The following is a 20259-nucleotide window of genomic DNA, read 5'->3' on the forward strand; positions in this document are numbered from 1 at the left end:
ATCGTTCGCTAATGGAGAGCCGTTTACTCCAGAAAGTAAACCCCTCATGGAGGGAAGTGGGAGTCCAGATGAAAAGGCAGTGCACAGCGAAGCTGAGACCCCTGCCCGCCCCGGGGAGAGCCGGCCCCTCCCAGGCTCGTCACCAGGCTCCACATGCACCGCTCTCAGTGAGGGTCAGAGGCGCCTGCAGTGGTGCCGGGCTCTCGGGGAGCAGCCCCGGGAAACCACAGACAGATGACCAGGGCTCACACCTCCAGCTGCAAAGCGATGGCAGTGTACCAGGCACGCACACCCCTCGAAGTCCTGGGGCCACTCGCTGTGACCGCCATGCTTGGGGCCAGGGGTCTGTACGAAAAGTCATGAGAATGGAGTCACTGTGGTAAGTCCCCTAGGGGCACTCCTCTGGGCAACAGGGCTCAGGTGGCTTCTTGTTTGTTTTAGGAAATATCCAGAATTACAACTGGCCATTGAGTTATTAAATATCATTGGAAACAAGGTCGTTTTAAAATGAAGATAAAATATTGCGACGTGAATGAAGGGATGTATTAACGTGCTCTTCGGGTCCGGGCGTCCGCCTCTTCCTTACTTCTTCTTCCTCCTTTCCTGAACACACCGTGGACAGAACCTGTGATGAGAAAGGCACAGTGAGGGGCCCTTTGCACGTGGGCAGCCAGACCCCATTTCCAGGATGGCTGGATGCTGCTGAAACGGCACCAGGACAGAGACCCACAAACGCAGAGAGCGCAGCCTTCCCATCGGGGAAAAGCCCCCACACGGGCCATTCCATCCAGCATGTCTGTTCTAAAGTCGGTGGATAAGATTCGGGTCGGCGAGCAGCATGGTGCTTACACACGGGCATTCCTCTGGATCAAGCTCACGGGTCCTCCCTGTGCGATGACAGCGCCACTGGGACCAAACTGGAGGCGGGCAGTCGGGCGGGGCCCCTTAACCTGGCAGAGTAGCAGAGCCCCGCCCGCCCCACGGGGCTGAGCGGGCCCTGGTGGCCCTGGGCGAGCAGGTTCCAGAGCCAGAGACACAGGGGGCTGCTCTGGGTCCCTCCTGGGCCCTGGCAGCCCCGTAACAGAAGGGAGGCAGCTGATCCTGTGTGATGCAGCTGCCCCGGCCCCGGCCACCAGCACCTGGTCCAGGCCAGCGAGTGAGCCTGGCCCTGCCGGGCCCTGGGGTGGAGGGCAACGCTGCACCAGCGAGCACGGGGTGCAGACTCCCAGACACGGGCTCAGGTCTCAGACCTAGGCGGGAAGCAGCCTGCTCTCTGCCATCTCCCAGGGGAGCCCAGGGAAGTCGGGAGTTAGACAGCAGCGGGCTGGGGCCGTGGCGCCCTGGCTTCCCGGCCGGCTCTGCGCGTCCCGCCCTGTTCCCAGCAAGTGGTGGGCAGACCCCCTCCTCCCAGAAGGAAATGATTTTCCAGTGCCTACTAGACTCTTCCACCCAGAAGTCCCACAAACAATTCGAACCCACCACGTCCCAGTCAAACTCAAATCGCCCTCCCTGCCTCCTGTTCCCGGGACCTCGCTTCAGCGCAGGTCAGCAAAACCAGATTTCTATGCACACTAAAGCTGCCGCTGCCCACTGAACACAGGACAGAATAGACGGCGCCATGACCCAGGGCACGTCTTCTCGATGGAACGGAAAGCCCGCGGCACTGAGGGTGCCTGGCCTGCGCCCGGCCAAGACCTAGTTAACGTTCTTCGTGTTTCATCAAAGCTCCCCGGGGAAGAACTCCTCATTCTCTGTTTGCATCTGTAATCATCTCTGCCTCACTCAACAGTCAGAATGGCCGTGGCTTGGGGGAACAGGAAGTGCAGGTCACCTTCGATCAAGGCAGGGGTTGAAGCACCGACTCTTTGCACAGTCGACTTACAGTCGGCCGTCCATACCCGCGGTTCCTCCACACTGCAGATCCAACCCACTGGGAATCACGGAGCACAGCGGTATTTACCATTGAAAAATAACTGCATCTAAGCAGTTCAAACCCATGTTGCTCACAGGTCCCTACATTATGCAAACGTAATAAAAGCCGCGACCCCGTGTGAGGCGGGTGGGTGTACCCTGCAGCTCGGCCCCGGGGACCACGACCAGTGGCAGCAGGCAGGCCCCCAGCCCAGCCGCTCACCCAGTTCTCCAGGAAAGCCGGCGCCCATACTGACCATTTTCCTTTGGGCTTCGTGGTCAGGTCCACACAGGCGAAGTGAAACCACTCGATGGGGCACTGCAAGGCGAAGGAGGTGGTGGTCAGCCCCGCGCTCCGGGTGCCACCCGGGCGCCACCCGCCCCGAGGGCGCCGCCCCAGGCCTCAGCGAGGCCCCACTCACATCCGGGTTGTCACAGCCGATCATCTCCCCGTAGGACACCTGGTGGCACAGGCAGTAGGTAGGCTCGTTTGGGTCCACGGGCATGTCCAGCACGTCAGAGGGATGCACCGACAGGATGGTATCGGTGAACTCCGACCTGCGGGGAAACGACAGCGGTGAGTGGGGGGGTAGAGGGACGAGCTGACCCGGATGGCGCCAGACAAGGCCGTGCACGAAGGCGTGGGAGGGTGTCGGGGGGAGGCGCTCACCACTCAGCGTCCAGACCAGTCCCCCCAGGGACAGGAACCATGCCCAGCCCCGGCCCCCCCCCCAATGGGGCCTGCTCCCCAAGCTCCTCCCCCAGCCTGGGTCAGCCCCCGCAGCCTCCCGCAGCCTCTCCCCGGCCGGGGCAGGCACACGCCACCACCACCAGTGGACACCTGGCAATATCCGAGAACCCACCTGAGCCCATCCAGGCAGCCCAGGTGTCTGAGCAGCCCTGGCTCCGCCAGCTCGCCCTGCACCTCCCCTACAAGAAGGGCCACCGCCTCGCCGTGAGAGCCACAGGAGCCCCTGCCCCCCTCGCCCTGCCCTGGCCCTGACCCCCAGGAGCCCACCACCACCCACCTAGCTGCCCACTGTCAGCAGGGCCGCCCTCACCTACCCACGCCAGGGAAGCGGCCTGTCGCCCTGCACTCCCCAGCTGCCCTCTGGGCTCCACCCACAGCCCAGCCAGACCCCTGCACTGTCCACACCGCCCTCCGATCTGCTGCCTGCGGCTCTGCAGCGCACACAGGGAAGGGCTCGTGGAATCGACTCTCATGTGTTTCGTTATTTAAAACAAAAACCGTGACCTCAGGCTGGTGTAGACAAACAGTACGTTCCCACCAGTACAGAAAGAAAACCCTCCCTCCCCCACCCCCACCATCAAAATAAAAAGTACAGGTGCAGATTCAAATGTGTACTTGCTAACCAAACACAGCAAGTCACACGAGGAACACGGCAAAAGGAAAGCTAAGACATGGCGGCCGCCGGGCCATCTGAATATACTGACCGGGGTGAAACGAAGAAAATCTGGTCCCCAAAGGGATTCACTGCTCACGTGCTCCCTGTGCACCAGAGTCTAGAAACGCTGTGCCTTTGCGACCTGCCTCCGGCCCAGCGAGGCGCCCCGGCCGCACACCGTCCCTGACACAAGTATGCTCGGTGCCCGTGCAGCTGCCACCCAGGGCCCTCCCTCTGTGTGGGCTCTGCTCTCCGTCTCTGGGAATGTCATGGAAACGCGTCCCGGCCCCTGTGCTTTCAAACTGCTTCAGGCACAGCCACGAGCAGGCCTTAGGGCTGGGGCGCTGTGTCACCGCCCGCAGGGTCCTGTCCTGCCGCCAGGGGCCTCCCTCCCAGGCGCCCCCCGGGGAATCAGTGCAAACCCCCGCGGCAGCCACCCACCAGCAGACTCAGGCCTCTCCTGTGGTGCTTCCCGCCTCCGGCACAGACCTCGCCTCGTCTGCTTCCGTGCGTTCTGCTTGAGGCTCGACCACGCTGCACAGTTCCAGCTGCCACGCAACCTGCGCCCGTCACCCCGGGTTCAAGGGCACTGGCCGGGTGCGTGGCAGTAGGAGAGGCTGCAGGGCTTGTGGGGACCCCCCAGCGAGGACACCTCCAGCCAGCAAGCAGGCCTGGGACCCCACACCACCGCTCCTCCAGTCTGACCTGGAGGGGGCTCCGGGGTGGGAGGGTGGAGGGAAGCGGCCGGGAGGTCACGGGGGCTGAGCCCACGAGGGCCCTTCTTGCTGGCCGAGCCCATCCCTGGGGCAGGCCAGGGCGACCCCTCAGGCAGCAGTGCTGCCCTTCGCTCCGGACCCCAGGACGTGGTGGGCACCCTTCAGCAGCCACCCCAGGGAGTCCCACACGCTTCGCCCCCCACGCGCGTCCCAGGCGCTTCGGGACACGCCCCCCCGACAGGCACGGCTACTCATCCTCAGGAGGAACGGCCCCCGCGTCCGCACGCAGATCCTGCCTGGCTCATGGGCTGTACGGACGGCAAGGACGCACCCGAGGTCTGGCGCTCGCCATTCAGGTGGCCCCCCTGCCTGGCCCCGCAGGGCGACAGGACCTGCCTCTGACCCTGGAACCGCAGCATCACCCCAAGGCAGGCCGTGAAGCCACAGCACCAGCAGACGGGGTACACTGGCCCGCACCCGGCCCGTGGGTGTCCTGTCCTCTCCAGACACCGTCCCGGCCCCGTCCTGCCCAATGGCCCCCGGGGACAGGGCGCCCCCGGTCACACAGCAGAGCGGGCCTTCAGGGCGGGCCTCAGCACCCCTGGCCCCCTCTGTCTGTAAACTGGGGCAGTCACAGCACCACCGCCCAGGGTGGCCGTGGAGAGGAAACGGTTCACGCAGAAGCGCCGGGTCCAGCCTGACTTACCGAGGGCTCTGCCAACGTTGCCACCCCTGACTACCCCTTCTCACCTGCCGCTGCTGCGGCCAGCGCGACAAACAGCAGCCAGCGACATGCACGCCAGCCCCCTCAGTGAGGGGAAGCTGCGGGCCCGGCCAGCTCCAGCGCATCCGCAGAGACGGGGTGAGACACCCGGGTCATCCCCAAGGTCTGAGCCACGGCCAGGCACGCACTCGTCAGGGAGGCTCCCACTGCACCAGGGAGCCAGGGTCTTGTCCCTCCAAGGGGCTCATGGAGAGGAAGGGACACAGGAGAGCACCTGCTCATCCCCAGAGGAGGCCGGCACGCCCCCAAGCCCTAAGCAGGAAGGAGCAGAAAGGCGCGGAACACTGCTGCCACCGCGAGGTGGAAGACAAACCCGACAGACAGTGAGGTCACACTTCAAAGACACTGGACAGCTGCGCAGTGACACAGGCAAGATGCCCTAGGGCTGAGGAAGAGGCAGCAGCCGAGGGAGCAGGCCATCCATCTCCCGTGCTCAGCCGAGGCCTGGAGGCCCACTGGGGACCACACCGACTCTGCAGGACCCCGCACACACGGCCGTGACCCTACAGTCCACTTACTGACCCTGGGGCCATGCAGAGGCTGCAGAGTGACATCCCTGGTCTCTGAGCAGCCAGCCTCCTCCTCCAGGCCGCCGCAGGAAGGAAAGCCAAGCACCACCCACAGACAGCCACTGCGGCAGCAAAAGAGACACTCTGGCTTCTCCGTCAGGAGCCGGGAGGCCCCCTGCCACCTTCGCCACCCCGCCCCAAGCCTGCTCCATCTGCCTGGACCAAAGAAGGGCAAGCCCTCTCCACGTGCCTCCAAGGCCAGACAACGAGACAAGTACATGACGTGAAAAAGCAGGAGTGGTAACCACAGGAAAGTGGGCAGACAGAAGCAGATACAGAGACGACCCAGATGTTAAAATTAGCAGAGAAGGGCTTTAAACACACATTATGAAGAAAACGTAAGTAACAGGGATGCAAATATGGAGACTTTTCAAAAAGGAACTAAAATCCGTAAAAAAGGAATCAAATGGGTGCTCCAGAATGAAGACTACAGTATATGCGGACTTACGGCAGGCCCTTGACCAAGGCGGGCCTGGAGTGCGTGAGCCCACTTACACACAGGTTTTCTTCAGTGAGTACACGCTACAGCGCTACGTGACCCGTGGTCGATGAACCCTCGGATGTGGCACCTCAGACTCAGAGGGCTGCCTGTAAGGTAGTACACGGACTTCCAACTGCATGGAGGGCTGGTGCCCCCAGCCCCACATTGTTCAAGGGTCACCTGTAACGTTTATGGCCTCATCCATCTGCAACGGACACAGCCTAACTGTTCCCACACAGTCAACGAACATCCCCATAAGGCAGATGCTTTCAATCACCTCTGACACAGATCTCATGGCCCAGCATTAAATGTCCTGCCAGATCTACAAAACCGGCTTCAGAAAGAACACACACAGGCCAGTGCATTCCCCAGGATCCCCCTGCAGAGCAGACAAGAAGGAGACGCACCGTCTAAATGCTCAACAAAGAGGCTCTCGCGAGGGTTCACATCTCATCGGCAACATCCAGACTCTGGAGAACGCTACAAGCCAAACAGCGCAGGTCCTTCAAGAAGGAAAATTATGAAGAAAAGAAAAGGATGGAGAAAAACTTACGCATTAAAGAAACTTTACCTAAACAAAGACCCCGACGAAATAACAGGTACTGCACTGCCCTCCTACTATGAACAAGTAGAAAGCTGGACAAGACACCTGAAGTAGGAGTTACCAGACACTACACAGAAGGCAGCACAGGAGAGCGATCCTGAGAACGTAAACGAGCCAGGTGAGACCTATGACCTTCTCAGCTTTCTGCCCGGAGGCACGTTCCACACGCCAGTCCTTAGAGAGGAGCAAAAGCCTGCATGTCTAGAAGGAGGGAAAAACCAAAGCTCAGGGAGGGTGAGGCTGCTGGAACTTGGGGGCAGGGTGCTGGAAAGGAGGAAGCTAGAGAAAGTGCACTCCGGAAATCTGCAAACAGATCCCTTTGAGTTTTTAGCTAAAGATTAAGCTGCCCGTGCACGGACTGACAATCCACAAGGCCAGGCAGAGAATACCAGGGACCCATGAGCTGAACCCAGAGCTCACACGCAGCCTGGGCAACATTCAAGTTCCAACCAGCCAGCATGGAGAGACCTCGTCAAACACCAAATACACTCAGAGGAGAACACAGAAGGGTCACACCTTAGCAGGAGGGTTTAACCAACCCTAGAGTAAAGGCTACTCTAACCTAGGGGCTGGCAAAATACAGCCTGCAGTTGGCTGCCTTTTCTACAAATAAAGTGTTAATGAAACACAGTCACATCATTCAACTACATATTTTCTGTGGATGCTTTCAATATTAAACAGCAGAGTTGAGTGGTCACAACAGAGACAATATGGCCTACAAGCCTAATATATTCACTATCTGGCATATTAAGAAAAAGGCTTTTTTTAACCAACGTTAAAAATGTGCCTACAAAGGATCAAGCTGCTCCACAGGTGATTAAACTAGTGACAAAAATTTAAATGAATTTTTAAAATTCAACACCCATTAAACGAAGACAACAAAATCCTGATATTCAACCACATAACACTGACACTGTCTTAACAATGAGTCAAAACTTACTAGATGGGGGCTTCCCTGGTGTTGCAGTTGTTAAGAATCTGCCTGCCAATGCAGGGGACACGGATTTGAGCCCTGGTCCGGGAAGATCCCACATGCCGCGGAGCAACTAAGCGCGTGCACCACAACTACTGAGGCTGCGCTCTAGAACCTGTGAGCCACAACTACTGAAGCCCGCATGCCTAGTGCCTGTGCTCTGCAACAAGAGAAGCCACCGCAATGAGAAGCCCACGTACCACAACAAAGAGTAGCCCCCGCTCGCAGCAACTAGAGAAAGCCCACACGCAGCAACAAAGACCCAATGCAGCCAAAAATAAAATAAATTAAATAAATAAAATTTTTAAAAAATGCTAGATGGACTTCCCTGGTGGCACAGTGGTTAAGAATCTGCCTGCCAATGCAGGGGACATGGCTTCAAGCCCTGGTCCGGGAAGATCCCACATGCTGCAGAGCAACTAAGCCCATGCGCCACAACTACTGAGCCTGTGCACCACAACTACTGAAGTCGTGCGCCTAGAGTCCATGCTCCGCAACAAGAGAAGCCGCCACAATGAGAAGCCCGTGCACTGCAACAAAGAGTAGCCCCCGCTCGCCGCAACCAGAGAAAGCCCATGTGCAGCAACGAAGACCCAATGCAGCCAAAAATAAATTTTAAAAAAAATGACTAGACATGTGAAGGAGGAGGAAAATGTGATTTACAACCAGAGAAAAAGCAGTCAACAGAAACATACCTGCCAAACTCATCAAAATGTATGCATTAAATATATACTGTTCTTTGTATATCAATCATACCTTAATAAAGCAGCTTTAAAACAACAAAAAAAAGAAATAGACCTGGAAATGACAGAATCAGAAGAGAAAGTTTTTTAAAAAGCTGTTGTAAAATGATATATTCAAAGATATAAAGGAAAATATATGTGTAATAACAGAAATGGCAAGTATATAAAAAAAGAAACAGAACTTCCTGATAAGAAAATTTCTTAAATCAAAGATTCACTAAAGGAGATTAAGATTAAATTACACAACAAGGAAGAAAAGACTTGAAGATAAAGTAATAGAAACTATCCAAATGGAAGCGTAGAAAGAAAATTTCTGACAAAATAATAAGCAGAGCCTCAGTGATCTGTAGGAAAATATCAAGCTAACACACATATATGATTGGAGTCCTTAAAAAGAACAAAAGAGAGCAAAAAAAAAATTTGAAAAACTGGCTGAAAAATTACAAATTTGATGCAAACTATAAACTAACAGTTCCCAGAAGCTCAATGAGCTCCAAACAGAAAACACACAAAAAACACACATGAGGACACATAATTAAGTTGTTAAAAATCAAGTTGCTGTGGACTTCCCTGGTGGAGCAGTGGTTGAGAATCTGCCTGCCAATGCAGGGGACACGGGTTCGAGCCCTGGTCCAGGAAGATCCCACATGCCGCAAAGCAACTAAGCCCTGCGCCACAACTACTGAGCCTGCGCTCCGGAGCCTGCGAGCCACAACTACTGAGCCTGTGTGCTGCAACTACTGAAGCCCGTGCACCTAGTGCCCATGCTCCACAACAAGAGAAGCCACCACAGTAATAAGCTGCGTACCGCAACGAAGAGCAGCCCCCGCTCACCACAATTAGAGAAAGCCCGCGTGCGGCAATGAAGACCCAACACAGCCAAAAATAAATAAATAAATATTTTAAAAAATCAAGTTGCTAAATGGAAACCTTAGAAGCAGCAAAAATAAACAAAGCCACTTATATACAGAAGAACAAAGATAAGAATTACCACTAATTTCTCATCAGAATCAATGCAAGATAGAAAAAAACAGGACATCTTTAGTGATGAAAGAAAAAAAGAAGTCAACCTAAAACTTTATATCCAACAAGAATATCCTTCAAAGATGGAAGTGAAATAAAGATATTTTCAAAGAAACAAAAACAGAAAATTCATCACCATCAGCAAACCTGCACTGTAAAAAATGTTAAAGAGGGCTTCCCTGGTGGCACAGTGGTTGCGAGTCTACCTGCCGATGCAGGGGACACGGGTTTATGACCCGGTCTGGGAAGATCCCACATGCCGTGGAGCGGCTGGGCCCGTGAGCCATGGCCACTGAGCCTGCGCGTCCGGAGCCTGTGCTCCGCAAAGGGAGAGGCCACAACAGTGAGAGGCCCGTGTACCACAAAAAAAAAAAAAAAAAAAATGTTAAAGAAAGTTCTTCAGGCAGAAGAGAAATGATACCAGATGGAAATCTGCATCTACATATAGTGAAGGGCATTGGAAATGGTAAATATATGGACTAACTATAAAACTTTTTCTCATATTTTAAAATGTTTAAGATAAGCAATGATTTAGACCTAAAACAATAACAACAATATATTCAGAGACTTATGTCATACGTAGAAGTAAAATTTTTGATAATAGCACAAAGGACAGGAGGCAGAAAACAAAAGAATACTCATGTAGGCTCTTACATTAAACATGAAATAGTACAATATTATTTGAAAATTCTTTGTGATAAGTTAATGAAACAGGGTATACACACTTGAATAGTCCTTAAAATGGAATACTGAAGAAATTCCCTGGTGGTCCAATGGTTAGGACACAGCACTTTCACTGTCAGGGACCTGGTTAGATCAGGGAACTAAGATCCCACAAGCCATGCTGCGCAGCCAAAAAACAAACAAACAAAAAATAAAAAATAAATAAAATGAAAACTAAGACTTCTTTGAGATACCATTGACACCCACTTAAAAAAAATGGAATACTGAAAAAATACATGATTAATCCAAAAGAAGACAGGAAAAGAACAGATGGGACAAGGAGACAACTAATAGCAAGATAGTAAATTTAAATCCAACCATATCACTAATTACATTAAATCTGAATAGTCTAAACAGTGCAATGAAAAGAAGGAAATTTTCAGACTAGATAAAAAAGCAACACTCAATTATTTGCTGCTTTCAAGAAACTCACTCTAAATACAAAAACACAAATGTGGTGAAAGTAAAAGAATGAAAAAGGGAAAAAACACACCATGTAAAAACTCACTGTAAGACACTTGGAATGGCTATAGCAATATTAGACAAAACAGACTTCAAAACAAAGAAGGACAACAAAATAAATAATGATAAAGGAGTCAATTATTTTTAAAAAACCTAAATGTGTATGTACCTCCAAATAACAGAGCTTCAAAATATATGAAGCAGAAACTCACAAAGCAGGAGGAGAAATAGACAAATCCATGTCTAGAGTTGGTGATCTCAACACTCTTCTCTCAGTAATTTATACAAGTAAACAGAGTATCTGTCAGGATACATAAAACTTGAACAGTGCTGTCAACCAAGTTATATAATTGACATCCACCCAACAACAGTAAGATACACATTGCTTTCAAGTATATATGGAACATTCAGAAAAACAGACCATAAACCATAACCTAAAACTTAATCACTTTCAGATAATTTCAATTACAGAAGTTCTCTGATCACAGCAAAATTAAATTAGAAATTGAAATTAGAAAGTTACCTGGAAAATCTCAAATTATTTGGGAGCTGAGAAACATACTTCTACATAAGCTACGGGTCAAAGAAAAATCAGAAAAGAAAATTTTAAATATTCTGAATGGAATAAAAACAAAAACGTATCAAAATTTGTGTGACGCAGCTAAAACAGTAATTAGAAGAAAGTTTATAGCTTTAAATATTTATATTAGAAAAGAAGGGAAGTATGAAAATCATACTAAGCTACTAAGCTACTTCTACCATAAAAAGCTGGAAAAAGAAAAGCAAAATAAATCCAGGCTAAGTAGGAGGACAGAAAGAATAAAGATATTAGCAGAAATAAGTGCAGTAGAAGACAAACAGTAGAGAAAAAAAATCAATGAAACCAAAAGCTAGTTTTCTGAAAAGATCAAGGCAAAATGAGAGAAGACATAAATCATCAATTTCAGGTCTAAAAGAGTGAGCATCAGTACAGAACCTACAACATCAGAAGAATAATAAAGTAATATTATGAATAACTTGATGTCAATAAATGTGACAACTTATATGAAACAACAAATTCCTTGAAAGATGTAGATTACCAAAACTGACTCAAGAAGAAATAGAAAGGTTGACTAGTTCTATAACCTTAAAGAAGTTGAATACAGCATCAAACTGTATACTTAAAATGAAAACATTTTATTGTTATGTAAATTATTCCTTAATGAAGTTAATCTAAAAGGTTAAAAAAAAAAAAGCAACAAGACTAAACTATAGGGTCCAGGAGTGCACTGTGTCAGGGACAAAACTACAAAGAAAGAATGGAAGTGAACACCCTGTCTGTGTGGGTCGTGTGTGTCTGGAGCTGAGGAAGTGGTGATTCTGAAGGGGCATAGGGAAGGGCCCCCCAGGGAGCGTTAGTCACCGGCCAGGCAATGATTACAAGGAGGTGCCTCTTACAGTAATTCGTTAAACCACACGTTTGTTGTGTGGTCTTCTGCATCTGTGCGTTATTTTACAATACAAAAACACTATTTGGGGTTTGTTTTCTTTTTTAAAGATAAAGTTTAAACACTAGGTTTAAGAACCAAAACTTTTCTTTTGTCGAAAACTAACTCTTCTGAGCTCTCCCCATAACTGTCAGAATCACCTCCACAGAAGCCACTTGGCATTTTAGCATCTCCTATGAAGCAATGTTACACCGTCTTGGAGGGTGAAGCATCACATTCATGTTCTATGAAGCTCTCTTGGCGGGGAGGGGGCAGCAAGTGAGAGAGTGCTTTAAATGAAATATTCTGAAGTTCAAGTTAAATGACATGGATATTTAATAAATGCAGTCACACAATTTAAAAATGAATACATCTAAAACATGTATTTATATATAAAATGATCAACAGATGTGTATACAGCTACTAGGAAGTGGCTTAGCTTGAACCGCACCAAACATCACCGTGTCTCTTAAGAGGCAGGGCACGCAGTGGCTAACAGAATGGGTTCTGGAGTCAGACCGCCTGGTGCAAACCCAGGAGCTCTGAAGCCTCGGTCTCCACGACTGCAACACTGCTCCCTCAAGTTGCCGTGAGGACCAACTGACCCGACACGGGCAAAGCAGGAAGAGCTGCAGCACACCTGGCACGGGCAAAGCAGGAAGAGCTGCAGCACACCTGGCGTGGGTAAAGCAAAAAGCTGCAGCACACCTGGCACAGGTAAGCACTTCCTCAGCCTTAGCAGCCACCGGTGTTTCCATCCTGAGCGAATACCAATGGTGTTCTTCAGGGAAAAAGAGAAAAGCACCTCTCACCCTCCTTTATGCTTCTTCTTCTTTGGGGTGTCTTCTTCTGAGGTCCTCCTGCCACGACCCCGGGAGCCCCTCTTTTCTTTCTGACCTCGACCTTCTGAAACAATAAAGACCACAACTTTGTTCACAGATTTCACTGAAGCAGGACAAGATCTACCCAAATATGATATTTACCATAATGTTCCTAATACACTTATCAGACAAAATTCTTCAGAACTCCATAGTTAACAATAACAAAATGAAGAAAAATTAACAGACTTGCTTTTTAGCCCCCGTCCTCCAGAGCTTTCGAAGTCGCTGCCCTCCATCTTGTCCTTCAGGTCCGCCTCGAAGCGAGCCAGGTCCGCATCAAGCCTCCGGATGTGCTTATCCACCTACACAGAAGGATGCTCACACATTCCGTTCGAAACTCAGAGCAAAACGCCTCAGGGTCACAAATGCTCCTGACGTCAAGCAGAAAGCACTGTCTGGCCCTTAAATTGAGTCTAGAAGTAACAACACTCTGCTAGAACTAGGCCTGCTATTTCCAACTTGATGCAAGGGTCTTTTTTCCCCACATTCTGTTCCCCATCAACAGAATAAATCCTACTCAGGGAAAAAACCTTGAAGGCAGGCAACAATGAGAAACAGAGCCGTAAGATGCAATGAAGTAAAGGGCTGAGGACCTTGGATACTAGATCCTGACGTAGAATGTGAAGAGCTATAGGTTCGTCAACAGAAAATGACATTTGAAGATGGAGTTCAGGACGGAGCTGGAAGGAAGGACCGCACAGAACTGCCCGTGACAGAGGGGATGCTCCTGTAGCTAAAAGGACGTCACGAGACACAGCACCAGCTGGCTGGTGACAGCCGTCCAACACCGTCCATCACAGCCCCCGACTGGAAATGAACCACAGTCCTAAGCTTCATTACACGTCAGAGAGAAAACGGACTGTCTTAAGGACGTTGATCACACCTAACTCCTTGGAAGACAGGCTGATTAACTCAAAGGATTTAGCACTTTGGAGCATCGAAGTCCCAAACATAGCATTAAGGTCTCCTCCTAGAGGATTCTTTCTCAAACACAACTGATTTCAGGCTTTAAAAAAATCACTGTTTAGGGCTTCCCTGGTGGTGCAGTGGTTGAGAGTCCGCCTGCCGATGCAGGGGACACGGGTTCGTGCCCCGGTCCGGGAAGATCCCACATGCCGTAGAGCGGCTAGGCACGTGAGCCATGGCCACTGAGCCTGCGCGTCCGGAGCCTGTGCTCCACAACGGCAGAGGCAATGGCAGTGAGAGGCCCGCGTACCGCAAAAATAAATAAATAAATCACTGTTTAGGGCTTCCCTGGTGGTGCAGTGGTTGAGAGTCCGCCTGCCGATGCAGGGGACACGGGTTCGTGCCCCGGTCCGGGAAGATCCCACATGCCGCGGAGTGGCTGGGCCCGTGAGCCATGGCCACTGAGCCTGCGCGTCCGGAGCCTGTGCTCCGCAACGGGAGAGGCCACAACAGTGAGAGGCCTGCGTACCGCAAAAAAACAAAACAAAACACTGTTTTATTGGGGGAGGCAAGGACGGGAGCCTCACTACACGACCTCATGTGCGTCGCAGAACGGCTTTGTGCCACCTTGCAAACCCCAAGAGAAGCGGAATTGAAAGGAAATTGGACAAAACCAATTCTAGGACTTTACCTAAAGCTGACAAAAACAAGCATTAAAAGTACATATAAATGAACAAGCAAAACGGGCACAGGACACAAGACCACAGAAATGGTTCCAGGACGAGGACTCCTCCAACGTGCACCTTCTCTAGCGGCATCGCTCTATCGCAGCCCGGCCTCCACCTCGAGGCCCCGTTTCCCGAGCAGCCTCCCCCTTGCTGCGTGAAAGCAAGGAGCTCGTCCGAGGGGAGGCCCCGCCCCCACCCCGCCCCCCCTCCTCACCATCTCGTAGGTCTGCATGGCCAGCTGCACCTTGTCGTCGCTGTACTCCCTGCACTTGCTGTAGGCGCTCTGGATCCTCTGCAGGTGCTCCACGCGCTGACCCGGAGACAGAGTCTTCACCGTGGAGATATACTCTGCAGCCAGGATGTCGATCTCGGCTTTCTTGTCTGATAGAGTAATGGGCAAAAAGCCAGGACACGCTCACCAGACTGGCAACCAATAAAGTCTGACAACGACAAGTGCCAGCAAAGAAGTGGCTGGCCCAAACTGGCCGCCGGTGGCGGGCACAGCCTTCCCAAACACTTTGGATCAGGGAGACAAGCACACACCCCGACCAGGGCAGTGCGCCCACGACAGTCCCAACGTATGACGCTGCCCCAGCAAGGGTTCATCGTGCCCTCTTGGACTCTCAAGTTTGAAGAGTCCATTTATTATTGTTTGAATAATAAATGATGTGCTCACCTTACCTATGACCCGGCAGGCTACTCTCAGGTACATACCCTAAAGATTTAGAGGCCAGGGTACACACGGGAAAACATTCATAACTGCAGATAACAGAAAACAACCCAAACGTTCAATCTACAGTAAAACAGATAAATAAGCTGTGGTCCGTTCACACAACAGAACGCTGCCCAGCAACAAAAAAAACAAACAACATCGGTTAATCCCACAAAAGGTGGCACTGAGCGAGAAAAGCAAGACACAAAGGAAAACACACTGTATGATTCCATTGATGTTAAAGGCAAAGACAGACGCAACTCTTAACTCTTTGGTTTAGAGAGGTGAGAAAACCATTCTTGCAGGTGAAAACTCAGGGTGTACCCCTTGGGGAAGGGGGGCCTGCTCATGAGGATCACACAGGCCCCCAGGCACTAGAGGCTCCATTTCTCCATCTGCAGAGAGGTTCTCCAGGTGCTATTTGCTAAGCAATCTACAAATGTTTATGCTTATTTCTGAATACAAATGCTTTATCTCACCATAAAAGAAATCTCTGCATTCACTAGTCAGGAAGCTGTTCCTTAGTGAAAAACCACAGCTATTCCAATCTTGCAAAACATGTGCCCAGCACAATGAGTGAAAAAGTGCCCATACCCAAGCACACCACCATGAAATGTAAAACCTCAGGGATAAAGAGAAAAGCCTAAAAGCTTCTAAACAGGAAAGGGAAAAAAAGATCACATATTCAAAGGATGAGAAACCCAAATGACATCAGACTTCTCAACAGCAACACAGAAGCTAGGAGACAATGCAGCAACGCCTGCCACATTCTGGGGGAAATGCCTGTCAATCTGGAATTCTATACCCAGCCAAACAATTCACTGCTGCATTTTCAGACATGCAATGGTATAAGAAATTTACCCTGCCGTAAATTTCTTTCTGGAAGCTCCCAGAGAAAAGGCTCCTCTGAAACAAACGGGCAAATCAAGAAGTAGTATGTTTACAGCCTAGGAAACAGGGCTCCAAGCCGAAGAGGAGCAAAGGGAGAGCCTAGGAAGACCTAGGGCAAGGCGTGCGTGGCAGGCCCGGAAACTGTCGGCCCGCACAGGACCGCAGGACAGAGGCTCCAGGAGAGAGGTCTCCATGGAGAGCACACACAGAACTGGCAGGTAACCTGGTGCAGCAGGCACACTGAAAACGAGGAAAACAAAACCAACAAGAAAAGCAATTAAGAACTCCAAGAAAAAGACAGTTACTCCAAACAGGGCATGTGAGCATAGCATACGGTAAACTACCGACACAGCAGCCCAGGAAAGAAAGAGCATCACTGGACAGCACAGCATCACCACAGTTCAAATTCTAGTCCATTACACCCAGGAGACGGGGGGAGGGAGCTGTGTGCGCATGAACCGAGCAGGGCACAACTGGAGATGTAAATCTTCACTTTTTGTAATAACTGAATAGATAAAGTCTAAAACCAAAAGGAAATAAAGTAAGAAATAGCAGCAAAAATGAACTGTTTAGAAATAGGGAGTTAAATACCAAAAGATCTAAAAGGACTAACTGTTTAAAATAGGTACACAGTTTGAAAATAGAAAATCTTTTAAAGGAAAGGAAAGGTAACAAATATTTTGACTGCGGGAGGGGATGACAATTATAAAGATGTGACATGGAGACGTGTAGGGACATAAGGGACTAAGTTTACTTTAAAGACCCAGCACTAGGGGCTTCCCTGGTGGTGCAGTGGTTAGGAATCCACCTGCCAGTGCAGGGGACAGGGGTTTGAGTCCTGGTCCAGGAAGATCCCACACGCCACGGAGCAACAAAGCCCATGTGCCACAACTACTAAGCCTGCGCTCTAGAGCCTGCGAGCCACAACTACTGAGCCCACAAGCCACAACTACTGAAGCCCGTGTGCCTAGAGCCCGCGCTCCACAACAAGAGAAGCCACCGCAATGAGAAGCCCACGCACTGCAACGAAGAGCAGCCCCTGCTCTCCACAACTAGAGAGAAGCCCGCGCGCAGCAACGAAGACCCAACGCAGCCAAAAAAAAAAAGGACTCAGCACTCTCTCTGACACACTACCCAACACCTGTGGCCCAGGCTGGACAGCAGCCCCACTGCCCCAGGTCCCTGGAAGACCAGTACGCCACCCCCAGGATCCCGGTGCTCCGCTCCTGGACTTGGGGAGCTGCTCCCCACACCCTGGCTCTTCTGAAAGTTCTGAACCCACCTTCTGTCCTCTGGTCCAGCTCTCGCATCAGCTGGAAGTTCCTCTGAAGCTCACAGGGTAGGTTCTCAATACCTGAAACACAGACACATGCTTCTCAACAGCAGGACAAAACCCCACCTTCCAAGCTTCATACTTCAAGGCTACAAACAATAAGCCCACTCTGGCTTCTGTTTCTCTTAGAGTTTGGAGAGCACAAGAATCAAGGTATCTTTTTTCAGGGACACGAGCCCAACACTGAAGACAGTGGGGAATCCAGCCCTCCCCTATTTCACACTGGTAATCCGGCTGACGTGCTTCAGAACTTGTCAGAAACTCGAGAAGCTAGAGGCGAACAGAGGGCAGAGGGAGGAAGGTGCCTGTGCGACTCTCCCACCGCAGACCCCAGGCCGCTCCTCCCCTGCAGACGCCCCACCACAGAGAACAAGCCCAAACCCCGGGGTCCTCCTTGCCCTCCTCCCACTCTACTCTGAACTCAGGGCCTTGGGCGGTGCCCACCAGGGCTGTGCGGTAGAACTTTATGCCAAGACAAAGCCTCCCGACACAGCGCGCACTGGCCACACGGGGCTACTGAGCACCTGACATGGGGCCAGTACAACTGAGGGACTGAACTTCTCATTTTACTTGAGTTTATTTAAAATCAAACAGACTGTGCGGGACAGCAGAGGTAAGGACCCTGCCCCACACTGCTCTCCTGTCCGCATGGCCAGGCTCCTGGTCCAGGCCAAGCTCCCCACCTGCCCGCAGCCAGGACGGGCCCCCTCCACAGATGACCACTCCAAGAGCTCTGATTGTACAAAGCCTGCTGCGTAAGCCCCAGGGCTTCCCAGCTCACACAGAGAGCGGCACAGACCCACCCATGGCCTCCCCGCGGGCTCCCCTGCTGTCCTACCAGGGCTCTCAAGACAGTGCCACCCCTGCACTCTCAGACCTGCTGGGCTCCTTTGTGACCTTTAAACTTTTGTGAACTTTTAAAAACTCTATCTCTTCCATTTGAGAGCCAGTTCCAGGAAAACAGGGATCATGTCTGCTTTCTTGGCACACAGCAGGTGCTCAGGGAGTGAGCAGGGCCCTCCGTCCGCAAGCCTTCACATGGGTGTCCCTCACAGGACAGGAATCGTGTTCCTCAGACCCTCCTCCTGGGGCCCCCTGGGCAGGCACCGGGTCAGAGGAGGGCAAGCCACAGCACCCAGAACAGGTACCTGGGTGTAGGTCTCTCCAGTGACGATGGTGGGGAAGCCCCTCCCTCCACGGTGCTCTCCGGCCCAGGACGCTGTGCTCAGGTTGGGCCATGCCTGGGAGACCCCCTTGGGGAGGGCTGGATCCCCACTGCCTTCCCCGGAGCCGGGGTTCACTCCCTACTCTCAGCAACCTCGGGTGGGGTCTGGCCGCCCAGGCCCGGATGAGTGAAAATCCCCAGTGCAGCACAGGGCTCCAGAGTTACCAGGCAAAATCCCCACCAGCCCGCATCCCCAGGCTATGCCCCCGCCAGGGCCAGACTGGAGTCGGACCGCAGAGCTCAAACGTGGGATCGCCACTCTCCAGTGAGTGACCTTGACAAGCTACTTAGCCTCTGGCGCATCACCCCCGCTGTGAGATGCGGCAAATAACCACCTGCTCAGGAGTCCTCCAGAGGGTGCAACCTGTGGCACGCCTCGGGACGTTGGCCCACTCTCATGACCACTGCCTTGAACACCCTACCCACACGTCTAAGTACCGCCCCAACCCCCTGCGCAAAGGCAGGTGCCCTCAGAGACCCTCCGCGCCATCATGCCTTGCAGATGCACGAACTGAGGCTTGGAAGCGGACTCCCAGGTCACAGCACAAACAGGCACAGAACCCAGAACCCTCAGGCCCTGGGCCCCCCAAACCCGGCCCAGAGTCCCAAGGGACTGAGACTCGACCACCTTAGTGGGTCACCGCGGTGGGGGCGGGTCCGGGAATGGGCGGGACGGGACTCGGAGGGGCGGGGCCTAGACAGAGAGGGCGGGGCCAGGGCGGAGAGGGCGGGCCCGACGACGAAGTCGGCGGGGCCTAGTGAATGAGGGGCGGGGCCCAGCCAAGGAAGACGGGTCCTAGGGAGGAGAGAGTGGGGCCTATGGCGAAAGTGGGCGGAGCTGAGCCTGCGAGGGTGGAGCCGAGCCGCGCTGGCCCCGCCCAGCACCCGCCGGCCCCCGCCCCGCCGTGACGCACCTGGAATTGGCGCGGCCGTGACGGCGGGACCCCGCGCCGCACCCCCCGTGCCCCTCCCTCGTGGGCCCTCCCGCCCCGCGCGTGCCTCAGCCGCTCCCGCCGCCTCCGGGCCGTCCCGCCGCCCCCACGTGCCCCGGGGTCCGCACGCGGAGCCTAGTGCGCGGGGCGTGGGGGGGCGCGGCGGGTGCGGCCCGGCCAGGGCGGTGGGCCTAGGGGGCGCGGGGGGCGCTTACTGTCCAGGTAGTGCTCCAAGTACATGGCGGTCGCCATCTTCGTCCGCGGCCGCGCTCTGGGTCTGCGCGGGCGGTGGCCCCGCGAGAGGCGGAGGCGGGGCCGGCGTGGTCACTATTAATGAGCCCTGCGCGCTTATTGGTCGCCTTCAGGGGCGGGGCGCCGTCTGAACCCGCCCCACGGCTTCCGGTCGGGGCCGCGCGAGGTGTCGCGCGGGAGCTGGGCGGTCCCGGCGGGGCGGGCGGAGCAGGTGTCTGGTAGCGGGGAGATGGAGCGCGTCCCGACCCCGAGGAGGAGCGGCCTCCGGGGCCCCGCGGACCCAGACTCCTGCGATTCCGGGGGTCGGCGGGGGCAGTCGTTCATCACTGAAAATGCACGTTTAAAGGTACACCCTCCTCCGTGAACTCTTCACTAAATCCCGGGCAGATGTTTAAGAGTGGAAACACGTTCATTGTTTTGCCAATTTTATCTTCATTGTAGAAATTCAAACTGTACAGGAATTTACAGTTTCCCAACCTCCCGAAGTTAAAGGACTGTGATTATCTTGCTCACCTTTCAATCTAAATGATAGCAGTTT

At 52.7% G+C, this 20259-nt stretch overlaps 1 protein-coding gene across 2 annotated transcripts; it reads right to left on the reverse strand.

Moving 5' to 3' along the window:
- Nucleotides 1-467: 467 nt before the first annotated feature.
- On the reverse strand, nt 468-19762 carry ING5 (inhibitor of growth family member 5). 2 transcript variants are annotated; one of them, XM_029225747.1, is made up of 8 exons: nt 19685-19762; nt 17262-17333; nt 14591-14757; nt 12933-13044; nt 12674-12767; nt 2334-2469; nt 2169-2230; nt 468-625 (listed from the first exon to the last, which is right to left on the reverse strand). In XM_029225747.1, exons 1-8 carry the CDS (start codon nt 19719-19721, stop codon nt 583-585), a joined length of 723 nt encoding a protein of 240 aa, XP_029081580.1. In that variant the 5' UTR covers nt 19722-19762; the 3' UTR covers nt 468-582. The 2 variants fall into 2 exon arrangements, with proteins under 2 accessions (XP_029081580.1, XP_029081579.1); XM_029225746.1 differs by lacking the exon at nt 468-625 and having other exon boundaries at nt 1273-2230.
- Between the last annotated feature and the right edge of the window lie 497 nt (nt 19763-20259).

The sequence above is a fragment of the Monodon monoceros genome, unplaced genomic scaffold (assembly GCF_005190385.1).
Source record: "Monodon monoceros isolate NGI ecotype Baffin Bay Population unplaced genomic scaffold, NGI_Narwhal_1 Super_Scaffold_16, whole genome shotgun sequence".
NCBI classification, from domain to species: Eukaryota; Metazoa; Chordata; class Mammalia; order Artiodactyla; family Monodontidae; genus Monodon; species Monodon monoceros.